The sequence below is a fragment of the Podarcis vaucheri genome, assembly GCF_965113315.1.
Source record: "Podarcis vaucheri genome assembly, chromosome: 7".
NCBI lineage: Eukaryota > Metazoa > Chordata > Lepidosauria > Squamata > Lacertidae > Podarcis > Podarcis vaucheri.
In genome coordinates this window covers 28,250,117-28,264,250 of record NC_138765.1, presented here as the reverse complement: position 1 = coordinate 28,264,250, position 14,134 = coordinate 28,250,117, and the positions used below count along the sequence as shown (strand labels likewise).

Genomic DNA, 14,134 nt, shown 5'->3' with positions numbered 1-14,134 from the left:
ATTGCTCCCTCCAGCGCAGCAATAAATCTCTGAAAGAAAGGCGGGGGGAGGGAACCTGCCGCGCTGCCTTCCTTAGTCATTGCAGATGACTAGCCGCAGGCAGACGGCGAGAGCCCCGCGCTGGGCGGCCTCTCCTCACCGCCACCGCCCCGCCTCTCACTGCCCCGCCTCTCACCGCCCGACTCGCCCGCCTCCCTCCCACGGCACACCAGGCAACGTCTCGCGGCACACTAGTGTGCCGCGGAACACCGGTTGGGAAACACTGCTCTAGGGAACCTATCAGCCTATTCACATCTTACAAAAAGGCCATAAGTTCAGGGAAAGGCCAATGGTGGAAGGAGAGCAACTCCTCCTAGGTTCATTAACTTCCATGCAGAGGGAAATGTGACTGTGTCAAGCCTCAGAGTGATAGCTTGAGTGACAGCTGTGCCTTTTGGGGATGGAGAAGCAGGATAAATTAGCACCAGGGCTGCTTTTCTTTACACAAAAGTGTGAGAGCACATGCCACAAATCTGTCACCAGATTTACCCATTTGGGATCGTCTCTCAACCTCAGAATCTTCAGAGATTGCTTCAGAACCCACGATACAGGGTGTGTGTGTGTGTGTGTGAGAGTGAGAGAGAGAGAGAGATTCAATCCTTAATCTCTGCATGGAAAGCCTTTGAAAACCTCTAGACTGGTATCATTTGTCTATGTGCAGGTTTATTCACCAACATGTCATTCAGAGTGGATTCATGCCGGACTATCCACACACATTGTTCCATTTTGTTAGTTGTTCTGCAATGCCTCCCCAAAGTTACTGCATCTCCACCCCCATCAGTCTGCCCGGACGCTGAGGTCCAGCGCCGAGGGCCTTCTGGCGGTTCCCTCATTGCGAGAAGCAAAGCTACAGGGAACCAGGCAGAGGGCCTTCTCGGTAGTGGCGCCCGCCCTGTGGAACGCCCTTCCAGCAGATGTCAAAGCGATAAACAACTACCTGACATTCAGAAGACATCTTAAGGCAGCCCTGTTCAGGGAAGTTTTTAACGTGTGATTTTACTGTATTTTTGGTTTTATGGAAGCCGCCCAGAGTGGCTGGGGAGGCCCAGCCAGATGGGCGGGGTATAAATAATAAATTATTATTATTATTATTATTATTATTATTATTATTATTATTATTATTATTATTATTGCTACCTGGAGCAGCACTCTTGCATTCTAGCACGGCTAAAGCAGGTCAAACAATAACAACACCCTGGAACACTAGTGGTACGAAAAGTTTCAGCAGGAATTTCAGCAGGAAGCTATGGAACATGCACGGATTCAAAACAAAGCAATATGGCCACCCCAAAACCTTTGCGGGTATAAATGGTATTATGAAAGCAGGATTGTGTATAACTGCCCTAATACCATCATGAGCACATATCATCACAAATGCACAATAAAAAGGAAGTCTGGTGAGGCCTGGAGGTGATAATTCTATCCAACTATATCTGTTGCAAAATAGCACAAATGGAAACCTCCCCCCACCCCCGAGAAATCACTATGGAGTCATTCCTTATTCATACAAATGACATTCCACACCACTTCCATTGACCAATAACTGGTAAAGGAGCCAATCTCCACACTCGTGATAATTAAATGCATGCCATGGTCAACATGTTTACCACTAGTATGATATGTTCCTGCCTAACGTGCCCTTTAATTGCTCCAATTAATATTATTATTAATGCGCTGTTCACCTTAAGTTCCCAGGGCAGGTTGCAACATTAATACGCAATACTGAAAACAGTTTAAAACAACTTACAGTCATACAAATAAGGTGGGTCCTCAAAATATCTGTGTGTGTGTGTTGTGTGTGTACTTATTTATTGCATTTCTATCCCATTTTTCCTCCAAGGAGTTCAAAGCAGCATACATGGTTCTCCCCCTCCCTATTTCATCTTAAAAACAGCTCTGTAAGGAAGGCTAGGCTGAGAGACAGTGACTGGTCCAAGGTCATCTAGTGAGTTTCATGGCAGGGAGTGGGAATTGTGAACCCTGATCTCTCAGGTTCTGGTTCCACACTATGACACACTGGCATTATAATCTGACACCCCACTGTGGGATATTTAAGATGGTGACACATAGCTACCTACTGTTGCTATGGTGTAAACCAACCTGTGGTTGGGTGGTGGGGGGACCAGTATAGGAGGGGACTTCCTAAGGGCCTTCTCAACCGCTGTACCCCTCTTTCTCTCAAGCATCAGTGGCCTCCAGGAATATCCCCCATCTCTCACTTCTAAGGCAGATCCAAGCGAAGCAAGTTCCCTGTCTCCCCATCTGCTCCCTTTCAAAGAACCCAACTTTTCCTACTCCACTGCACTCCAGATCGCCAATGAGCCTTTAATCTCTTGTTGTTTGCTCCGATTTAAATTGGCCTCATCTGGACATTGTTGCGACTGGGAGGGATCCTCCACTCCTGTTTTGCAACCAAGGAGTGGTGCGGTATCAAACATCTTGGGGGAATTAGGCCATTGTTTGCCAAGGTGATTCAGAGAGTCTCCTAAGGGGGAAATGCTTCCACACAGGTTGCAGCACAGCATGGTCGGGAGTGGAAGAACACCCTGCTCCCAAAAGAGTCAGGACCCCATATTAGCAGGGTCTACATATACTCGTGCTCCTAAGTGATGTTATTCATCACTTTGGGACACTTCACAGAAAGAGATTCAGAAATGAAATAAATTATAACTAAAGGCTAGGCTTTGTTGTAGGGTAGCCATGTGTCCTACTTTGGAGAGGGCAGTTTTCATGACTAAAGTGGTATGATACTGCTTTAAAGGTATAGTGTTTCAAAGGTATAGGCCCAAGTCCTACTCTGACTAGACCAATTGAAGTTAATGAACATGACTACCTTATGTCTATAGTGTTGTCGAAGCTACCAGCATGAGTTTGACCAAACTGCGGGAGGCAGTGGAAGACAGGAGGGCCTGGCGTGCTCTGTTCCAGGGGGTCACGAAGAGTCGGACGCGACTAAACGACTAAACAACAACAACAACAAATCTTATGTCTGTTAATTTTAATGGTTTTGCTCAGAGTAGGGCTTCAGCCCCCATCTGCACTATACATTTAAAGCAGTATCATACCTCTTGAAACAGTCAGTGGCTTTTCCTAAGGGATCCTGGGAAGTCTAGTTTGTTATGGTCGCTGTGAGCTGCTATGCACCACCTGTTCCCCTCACAGAGCTACGATTCCCAGTGTTTCCTGTGAAGAGGGGTTGATTGATAAACTGCACCTGAAGTTTTGTCCTTTTCTCCAGAAATCCTGTCTTTTGATATAAATTTTATATCATTTGATATCGCAGGGCCACAGGTTCTCCATTCCTGGAGAACACCCTACTAAAACTTGATGGGCCACCAATGGTCTGATCCCATATAACAGGTTTTCAACCCTTTTGGGTCCACGGCTCCCTTGACCAACTACATGCTTTCTGTGGCACCCCTGTGAGGCTCAGGAGCCCAGTTCTGTCACCCCTTGCCTGCAGAGCTGGCAGCCCCTCACCCCTTTTCGAACACCCTCCCTTGTGGAGTGTTCCCTCAGCTTCCTCTCTTCTCCCCTCTCCTTGGAGTCCTCAGGGCAGCCATAGCTGCTGCCCCTAGTATCTGAGCTGCCCCAAAGAGAAGTGCCTCCTCACCCTGCCCTACAGGAACCTGGGAAACTCCCCATGGAGGCACCATTCGCCTGGGGAGCTTGTAGCCAGGGCTGCTGCAACAACCAGAAGTGCAAGCTTTTGGGAGGCAAAGATGCAAGAGGGCATCAGAGGAGGGAGGGAAGGAAAACGGAACAGAGGCCAGTGTTGGCCTTGGCACCCCTGACCATCATTCAAGGCACCCCAGGGTGCCATGGCATGCTGGTTGAAAACCACTGCCATATAAGAGAAGTTAATTAGGACACAATCCAAATTTGAAAAATCAACAATACTTTACACTTTAGGGAGTTCTGTGAAAGGGCCTCACATCTGCCCAGCCGCTGCAGTGTGCTGCCAGACTTTTCTTCCTCTCTCCTATTTTCTGGACCACTTTTGAGGCTTGGGAGTCCAATCTGGACAAAATGGGAAAGACCTTGACCGTGCAGCGGTGGGTGACAGCTTCAGGAACCAAATGCCAGCATAAGGGTGAACTTTCCAGAAATCCTGATGGCACTTGGGGAGAAGGGTTGGGCTGAGGAGAAATCCAGAAATGCTAAGGGGGGAGGCTTCTAATCTGCAGTATTTGCTTGACTAGATCAAATTATTATATCCTTTGTAATCAGAAGTAATATCTAAGACACCTGGCCTGCCATTAGTGCACAAATAGAAAAGAAATTCATGATTGCCCAAAGGCACTGGGGAAATCAATATATATATTCAAAAGCTTGATGAGAAGAGAGATAATTTAATGTAACAACTTCTTTTCCAATTTTACCCAGTGTTAATTTTTTCTCTCTTGACAGGCTCTCATCCAGAAAGGAAGAGTGCGGGCGGGAGGGGAAACTGGATTACAATAAATGGGGCTTTGGAGAGTAATGGAAACTTCTAGCATACTATCAATATAGGTTTTTGAAGATTTAAAATGGAACGGTATTCATATTTACTGTCTATTTCTTTTTAATAGCCTAGGTTTCTTATTAAACCTCATATCCCCAACTGCACAATCAATTTGCAATGCAATCCTAAGCATCTCTACTAAGAAGTAAATCCTATTGAATTCAACAGGGCTTACTCCTAGGTAATAATGGGTTAGGACTGCAGCCTCAATTCTCACAGTACATTTCTTTCTATTGCCCCCCCCCCATGCTAAAATGAGCAAAATTCTTAGGCCCCATCTGCAGCCTACTCTGAAAGCAGTATTGAGCCCCCTTAAACAGTCCTGGTTTTCCTGGGAACTGTAGTTTATTCAGAGTGCTGAGAGCTGTTAGGTAAAGGTAAAGGTACCTCTGACCGTTAGGGCCAGTCGCAGACGACTCTGGGGTTGCACGCTCATCTCGCTGGCTTTTGTCCGCAGACAGCTTCTGGGTCATGTGGCCAGCATGACTAAGCCGCTTCTGGCGAACCAGAGCAGAGCACGGAAACGCCGCTTACCTTCCCGCCAGAGTGGTACCTATTTATCTACTTGCACTTTTGACGTGCTTTTGAACTGCTAGGTGGGCAGGAGCTGAGACTGAGCAACGGGAGCCATGAGGCATCCCAAACAACTAGACTTGCCGGAACCCCTCAGCCTTTCATCTTCCTAACACAAACAGAAAGGAAAATGGAATCAAGAGGGGGTTTTCTAAAAGGAACATGTGGGTTTTTCCACACCTCTCACACCTGCTGGACTCCCCTCTGCCGATTCTGTCGGAAGATTCCTGCAAAGATTCCTGCAAAGCCTTTCTCTACAGGCCGTGGGGGAGTTAGAGCTGGATAGAGAGGGAGAAATCTGTCAATTTCGGTTGCTCTCAGTTCCTCATTTTTCCACTCTTATGTTCTGTCCTCCACATTTCTACATCAGTTAATTTTATTTTTAAAGTTCTTGTGGAAATTCACCAGCATTAAATAGTAGATTTTTCCACATAAACACATGGTTTTTTATTATAAAAAAATGCAGTTTTGCCTCACAACCTAACTTACCTCACAGGGTTGTTTTGACGTTGAAATGCAGGCAGGCTGGTGGTATATATAAATACATTAAATCAATTGCCAAAGGTAAAAATAGGGCCATGCTTGTAACATCCTATTATATGAAACCAAGGATCATGGTCAAATACACAATTGTATGTTGCAGAAAGTTAATACGTGTGCCCTGCTGCGTTGGTTTTTCCTGCAATAGCCTGTCTTCCGCCAATTTAAAATCCAAGAAAGTGTTTGCTTCTTCGCTAATACGCCCAGGAACCTCACCAAAATGCTGGCGAGGGTACAACTCCACAGGCACATACCTCCACATGTGGTGAGAGTGCCCCAAAATCCAACTATTCTGGACAACAGCCATATGAGAAATATGTAAAATAACTAAGCAAGTATTAGAAATCACCCCAGAATTGGCCCTACTAAACATCTTCCAAGACAATAATGCCCATTTACACTACAAAGAACTTATAACCCACCTACTTTCAGCAGCCAGAAACACCATAACCAGACACTGGAGAGACCTGTCAGGAGTAAGCATGGACCAATGGTACCAAATAGTATGGGAAACAGCCTTACTAGAAAAATTAACCAATAAACTGAAACTGACACTGGGACATACAGAAGAAGACGCCTTCACCCCAGTATGGCTCCCCTTTATCACATACACAGCCCAACAAGACAATGACAAAAATCCACCAACAGCATACAAATCAATATGGCTAACCTGATCCAAAACACCCACCCACCCCCCACAAACATGAAAACAAAGATCACCACAGCCAATCACAAATGAACAACCACACCCTAGGCCAACCCCAACCTCTCTCACCACCAAAGGAACACAAGTGAATAGCAGAGAACCTGCACAAGTGACGCTGACACAAACCCCACATATATTAAGTAAAATAGAAACATCGCCACCCCCCCACTCCCACTCACCTTCCCCCCCTGCCCCTTATTCTTCCTAATGTCTCAACAAATGAAACTGATCTGTAAAAAATGTTACTAGGAGGAAAGAGAGAGAGAGACATTGCCCATACTTTTGTAAACCAAGAAAATCTTTAATAAAAATACATTTTAAAAAAAAGATACGCTTGAAAAAGGTAGTTGCACTCCAGTTCAAAACACACCCCTGCAGTTGCAAGCTGCGTGTGAAGTGGCAGGATTTGCTCTGTGAGGGGCCTTTTGTGTTCGTCACACCTTCCAACATTTCACAAAGGAAAATAAGGACAGGCTTGCAGCAAACACATCTCCGTGTTACACAGAGGGCCTTCATCGTGCCAATGCACCTAGATAATGGAACACCTGGCACTGTGAAGTACAGCTGGCCCCTTCCTGTGCTGCGTTATTAAAGACTGTTTTGCTCCTGCAGGCTTTCACTCTGTATGTGGCAGTCAATGTTTTGATGCTTGGTTTTTAACCAAGCCAATCCTGTCCCCTTGGTTGATTGCCTTATGCCAGGGCTGGGGAGCCCAGTTTCAGCTCAGCAACACAGCTCCTCGCTTTCCCCCACCACCCAGAAGCCACTTTGACGGGTGGGCAGGGACAACCGTCTTGTCACATTAAAGGCACTCACTGGCAGCATCAATGAACTGATGGACACTAACAGCAAGCCCTTCTTGGAGCATTTTGCATTTTTATTCATTCTGTGCCTGCAAATTTATGTTAGGGGGCAGGTTTCATGTTGGGGGCGGGCAGAACCTCAGTTAGTTAAGTATTTTTATCATGGGTGTAGCCAGGATTTTTGTTAGGGGAGCAGACCTTTTCTTTGGGGTGCAGAACCTCAGTTAGTTATGTATTTTTATTGATTTTTAATAATTGGGGGGGCAGCTGCCCCTCCCTGCCACCCCTTGGCTACATTCATGATTTTTATTGATTTGTTTGAATGGGGGGGGGGAGCTGCCCACCCCACCCCCTGGCTATGCCCATGATCATGCCACTTTAAACAGTCTTGGCTTTCCCCAAAGAATCCTGGGAATTGTAGTTTGCTAAGGATGCTGAGAGTTGCATACCCTCCAACATTTCTCTGATGAAAATAGGGGTGCCCTAAGGAAAAGCAGGACATTTTGGGATCAAATCAGAAACCAGGACAGCTTCTGTAAACCTGGGACTCTCCCTGGAAAATAGGGACACTTGGAGGGTCTGGTTAGGAGACTCCCCCCTCCCTTTGAGCTGCAACTGTCAGAGTTGTTTAACAATCCCTCTTCCCAGGGAATGCTGGGAATTGTAGCTCTGTGAGGGGAATCGGGGTCAACAGTTTCCAGAATTGTTTGAACTCATGACTGTTTGAAGTCATACAATACTTTTAAAAATACATAGTGTAGATGGGCCTCTCTTACTCAGGAAATATATATGAAGAAGTTGCTACTTCCTTCTCATTTTGGGGACAGTGAAGAAACTATTCCAGGTCTGGTCACAGACAGCCTTATCTGAAATTCAGGGACTGTTGTTTCTCTATTGTCCTAGCCCTTAAATTTTATTACATTTATGGTCATATGATTTATTGATTGCACGCATATTGTACAAGTGCACAGAATGGTACTGGTACTGTTCAACATCTTGAAAAGAATTCTAGCCCTTATGGCTGCCTGCAAATATAAGTTGTTATAAAATATAGAATGTTATCATCTATGGTGACATAGCTCAGCTGAGGCCAGTAGGATGGTATGGAAGATTTTGCTAGGACTTAATTCTGAACTAGGGCTGAAAACCCATTTTCCGTTCCACCCTAGTGACCCTGTCGCATTAGAAGTAATAACAAATAAGGGAGTGCCCCTGATCATATGCAGAGTACCTGTTGGCGCTGAACATCCACGTATTCCCAACACAACATCCCAAACGAGGAGATAGAGCTCCTGCCTTGGAGCCATTTCTCTCGTTCCACTAGGGATTTTGGTAGAGCATGAGACTCTTAATCTCAGGGTTGTGTGTTTGAGCCCAACGTTGAGCAAAAGCTTCCTCCATTGCAGGGGGTTGGACTAGATGACCCTCATGACTTCGTAACTTCTAAAGTAGCACTATATGCGTTGGCAGCTAAGAAGATCAGGAGAAAAGAACGAGATAAAATAGCGGTCAATTGCAAAGGTGATTCGGACATTTAAGCTGGCACATTCTATCTGAGAACCCCCTGCTATTCTATCGTATGCAGCAAACAATTTCTAGGAGACGTGACCATGGTTTATTGTATTTGCAGTGCCTGATGTTTTTTATGGTTATTGCTGTTTTTCTTTTTGTTTCCTTTGTGAATGATGCCATGGCCTTTGGCTAGTGCAATAAAGTTGTTGATGATGATGACGACCCTCATGGTCCCTTCCCACTCTATGATTCTATGATTTACACAAGTTGTCTCCTGTGAGGTCGTTTAATATAGGTGGTTTAGACCTTCTGCCTTTAATTTGTAACCAGCCTGCCTAGACGTGGCATCTTACCTGGGCAGCCTTTAGCATTTGTGAGCATCGCTCTCTGACCTCTCTGAAAGGGCAGCTTCTGGAGAGCCTGAGCAATAACACCAGGATCTGGTGCAGCTCCAACCCTGCTGCTTCTGACGACGATGAGGACCATCCATTTTCCAGGTCATTTTGGGAAGGGCAAGGCTGATGGCCGATGGAACTCAGCAGAGCCTGAGCCAAGGTGTCCATTGCTTCTCCCCGGTCCTTTTCTCCTCGGCTATGGAGCCCGACCCACTTTCCAGAGTCCAGGTGGCCCTGTGGCCCTGCCTGAAGTTTCCTCTGGTCCTGTAGGGTGGCCCTTTGTTGAGCCATCTGTGGATCTTCAGCCCTGATTGGCGCATTAATGCAGACCCCAGGCATGGATTGGCTTGTCATTTTTCTGGGATCAAGCGTACCTGTTCTGCCGTCCCGTTTCTCTCTCCCTTTAGGCTTCTACATCTGGAAGTTTCTCAGATCCACTTGCAGCAAGGCGAGGCCACACGAGCAGACAGACATCACTAGTAGCAGTGGCACACCCACCAGGCTGAGAGGACCATGTCTGCCTGCACTCCAGTCTTGGTGAGCCCAGGTCCCCTAATGTTGTTTTTGTTCGGGTGGGAAAAGGCTGCAGAAAACATCTCGGGCTGATGCAATCTGTCTTGTCTCTGCTGCCGGAGAAAGCACAGAACTGCAAGCCGTGACAGGTAAAGGGGACCGTGGCTTAGAGCAACGAGCCCTGGTGCATTCTGGGAGATGTAGTTTTCTTTGTTATGAATGTGCTGGAAGCTGCGAGTTAAGCCCTGATCAAGTGGAATTTACAAGATGCGTTATCTTCCAGAGGCAAAGCCGTGTGAAAGCAAACACACATATACATATGAAGTCTTGTGGGTCCTTAAAGACTAACATTTTGGTACATGAACTTATGTTACAATACATCTGTTACAGCTGAAGGTTCCTAACAAGACCTTTTAAAAATATACATTAAAAATATCTTCTGTCTCTCAGTCCTGCCTTGCGTCAAAATGTGCTTAGGCATTATATTTGGACACACAGGCTGTACTTGTGTATGGGATTATGGGAAAGGGGAAGACAACATTTCTAAAATGGACATCCCATTTGATGAAAATTTATGAATGGGGAAAGGGATGGATTGTGTATGGGGGGGGGGGCAAATTGTGTACCCAGTTGGCTTGTTTGTTTGTTTTTTCTTCCATAATACAGTAAGATAACAGCTACAAAATCTGCAAACAAAACAAGGTGGCATTTATTTGAGGATTTGTGAATTTTATTGTTTTTGAAATGCACACTCGGGTGAAGAATTTATGTGCTAATTCATTAAAATATTCATGTATCTTTTTGCAAATATTAAAATAAGAATTTGAGTGGGAGGCAAGGACCAGTCATGTTAAGAAGAGTTAGACTGCCTGTGTCCATGCTATCAGCATTTTGCAAGAGGGATTCAACCATATAGATTTGCACAAAGTCGATTAAAAGCCCTCTGTTGTCCTCATGCAACAAAACTATGGACCTTTTCCAGGTAGAAATGTGGGATGAACAAATGACTAACAGGAAGACGTGTAAATACCCTAGAAGCAAATCAGGTTATCTGTTCATTGTCAGTAAAGACTGGGTACTTTTAGACCTGTTGTTGTTTTTAGGTTGTACTAAGATCGTCTTCCTGCAGTTTAGGATCCTGCTGTTGAATAACTAAATTTGGTATTTTCAGGTCACACAAAAAGCAACATGGCTACCTTTGCTTTTGCATGACAGGAGCTGCCATATGTTTTGACACGCACACCCCCCAATGGTGTTACTGACTTCCACCCCTTCACTCTCCCCTAATAGAGCCAGTGGTTCACAGTGAAATCAGTACTATGGGAGAACATGGTACGTACTGTCATGCTGATGGGTGCATCACTAGCTGTAAGAAAGTGATACCCAACCTCAGTAAGGATGTAAGGACCACAGAGACTATGCAATGCTACATGCCTTTGTCATAGCACTCCTGAAAGGGATGGATGGGGGCAAGGGTATAGTAAAGTCACACGAAGCTAATGCATCCTCAAGCGGTGAGCTCAGGACAAAACACCCATTGCTTATAAAGCACTGGCAGACTAGCCAAAAAATGAACCTGCATGAATATAAATTGTATGGAACCACAGGGAAGGGGGCAAGGAAGACCAGAGGCAGCCTACTCAGAAGGCAGGTGAAGCAGCTGCCTCAGGTGGTGGAAGCGCAAGGGGTGGCGCCCGACCCACCCATTGCTTCTGGTGTGAGGCATTGCTGCTGGTCTTCTCCACCCTTGGAGAAGGAAAAACGAGCAGCAAGGCCTTGTGGAACACCCCTAAGTTTGGTGAGGGGGGGGGGCATTCTGGCAAGTGGCACTACCCCTTGTCCTCCCCGCCCAGGGCAGATAAGATTTAATCACCTAATATGAACAATAAAAGCATTCAACTGATCCTGACTTAAACATAAAAATGGTCAGAACACATCCATCTCTTCCAGGGGGGCTAAATATTGTGCTGCTTGCTGCATGTAAAACGCATCAGGGACAACTTTGAGCAAACTTACCATTTTGTTCTTTATGACTGGCGGTTTATTGTACGATGCAGGAACTAGTAATTTTATTGTAATGGTTCTGTGTTCGGTTTGGTCTTATTTTATATAGATGTACCCCCCCCCTCCCGGCAATACTGGTCACTGAGTGTAATAAAAGAGAATGATTGACCTAATATTAAGTCCATATATCCAAGTGGATATCCAAATGAAACTGACTAGTCTAAGCTGAAAGGGCAGTGGGATCTTCCCTGCAGTGCCAATCTTAATTAAGCTGCCTGCACCTATTTTAAAGCCATTCACAAAATTGCTAAATTGGCGTCATGTCTAGTTTGAATGGTGTCATGTCTAGTTTGGCCGTCACTCATGCCTGTGTTTGGCTGGATTAGGATCTGGAGCAGTAAGGAAATTGAAGCAGGCCTGCTTATCATTCACACATTTGCACTATCCAATTTCTCCCCCCACCCCCAGCATCTGCAAATTGGGAGAGTAGATGCTTTTACCTGTAATCCAACTAACTATAGTACACGCCAAGGTCACACCGACATGTCAAGTTGCTGTAGTCTAGGAAACAGCTCCTACATCTTTGCATGATTGCCAGGAACAGCTGTTAAGATGAACGTCTACATCTCCTGTGCAACTGGTTGGCTGGAAAACCCAGATAAATTTTATGAATGGCTGAAAGTGACTCTTGACATTTATTCACGTATCTCAGCATTTTCAAACAATGAAAAAAGTTTGTCTCACATTTTAACATTTGATGCTGACACGAGCATCACAGCAGCCCACTCTAAAAGGCTATTGTAAGGATTATTTGGAGAATATAGGCTGCGTAATCTCAGAACTAAAATGTACAACATAAATGCTATTGTTTCATTTTATTGTAATATCAGTTTTGTGTTTGACACCCTGGGGCCCTTTGGAAAGAACAGCTGGATATATATTTAATAAAAGCAAATACTAGTCATTGTGTTTATATCCCACCTTTTTCTCCAAAGAGCTCCAAAGGTGGTATACATGGTTCTCCCCCTCATTTAATCCCAACACCCTGTGAGGTGGGTTAGGCTGAGAGGTAGCGATGGGCTCAGGGTGACCCAGTGAGCTCCATGGCCAAATGGAGATTCGAATCCTTGTCCCCCAAGTCCTAATCTGACACCCTTTGGGAGGAAGGGTGAGGTATAAATTTAACAAGTGAATAGTTTTGTTGGTTTCAGTTGTGTTCCGTCTACAATTTTATTATGTGCACTGCTTAGAGAGCTGTTTAAGCTGTTTATAAATCTTTCTAAATAAAACAAGCAAGAACATATATATTCTGGTAAGGTGTGGTGGGTTGTATCCAATGTTGTGCTAAGGTACCTGTTCAGTTAGTGTAAGGATTAACACTTGTGCAATGGAATTTCCTCCCTCTCCCATCACCTAAATCTGATCTGGGGGTTCACCACAGCAGATGTGGGGAGGGCACAGGGTGCACATGGGGGTGGGAGGAGAGAACTGTTCCACTGTGCAAGCGTAAATCCTTACACTAGCATTATACCTGCACTGGGTACCACTCAATGCGACTTGAGCTCTGTTCACTCCCCACCCTGTCTCCAAGTGGCAGTCCATCAAGCAGAGTAGGGGAACTCTGAGAACAAGTATGTTATGCCATATGCCTTCTTCAACGAAACATTTTAAAGAAGATGGTGGGGGCAGGTGGGGGGGGAATCTGCATTTCTCATGTTGTGTACTTAAAATTTAGTGGGAGTCTGAGATTTTTTATGTCGCTTTGTAGAAAACTTCACACCTTTCCTCACTTGGGTTATTCCAGTTTAAATCATGAAACTTCCCTGCATGGGAAAGAAAAATGAGCAAGGACTCGATGTTCATAGGATTTAAAAAAATCGGAGAGACTAGCTGTCACCCCCCACCCTACTTTTTTTAAGCAAGTGACGATAGCTACAGTAATGTGACAAGACTGGGAAGGAGACATATCAAACAAGAAACCTTCAATACAGAAAATACTGTTTAATCCTCTACATACATCAAATCTCACAGTAGCACCAAAAGGTCTTTGTGCTTCATGCTGATCACCTGCGCCTGGATCAGGCCCATGCCAGTGGGGGGGGGGGAGGAATGGTTTATCTTTGCCGACTCAACCAAGAAAGGCATAGGCAAAATATCGAAACATGAAACCACCAGAAGATCCCCCCTCTCCCCCAACACCTTTTTTTTTAACATTTATTTTGTACAAATCAATGCAACTTTTTTTTTAAAGATTGCCAATGTTAGAAACATAGAAAGAAAGAAAAACAGCATCACTATAAATCACCCACTTGAATGCATGATCAAGGTGTCACAGTTAAGAAAAAAGACACAATTTACTGGAAAAAATCCTTCTCCTTGTCTTCATTTTCTGTAGGCTGAGGAAGCTAAAAACCACTCCCGCTTAAATTTCTTTTTCCTAAAAATGTTCTTGAATATAAAAATTAGGCTTCTGCTGCTACAACTCCTTCTGGTGCAATGAATTCTTAATGTACAATGTCTTTTAAACAAAGCAAAAACAAGACTA

General features: G+C 44.9%; 1 protein-coding gene across 2 annotated transcripts in view; it reads right to left on the bottom strand.

Annotated features, from left to right (window-relative positions):
• Nucleotides 1-9,700, bottom strand: part of SESN2 (sestrin 2) — a 60,993-nt gene extending 51,293 nt beyond the window's left edge. Inside the window, exon 1 of one of the 2 annotated variants that reach the window (XM_082231658.1) lies at nucleotides 9,031-9,700. In XM_082231658.1, the coding sequence (XP_082087784.1) occupies nucleotides 9,031-9,426 (396 nt within the window). In that variant the 5' untranslated portion in view covers nucleotides 9,427-9,700. The remainder of the gene's footprint in view (nucleotides 1-9,030) is intronic. The other variant, XM_082231659.1, reaches the window with a different exon arrangement.
• Between the last annotated feature and the right edge of the window lie 4,434 nt (nucleotides 9,701-14,134).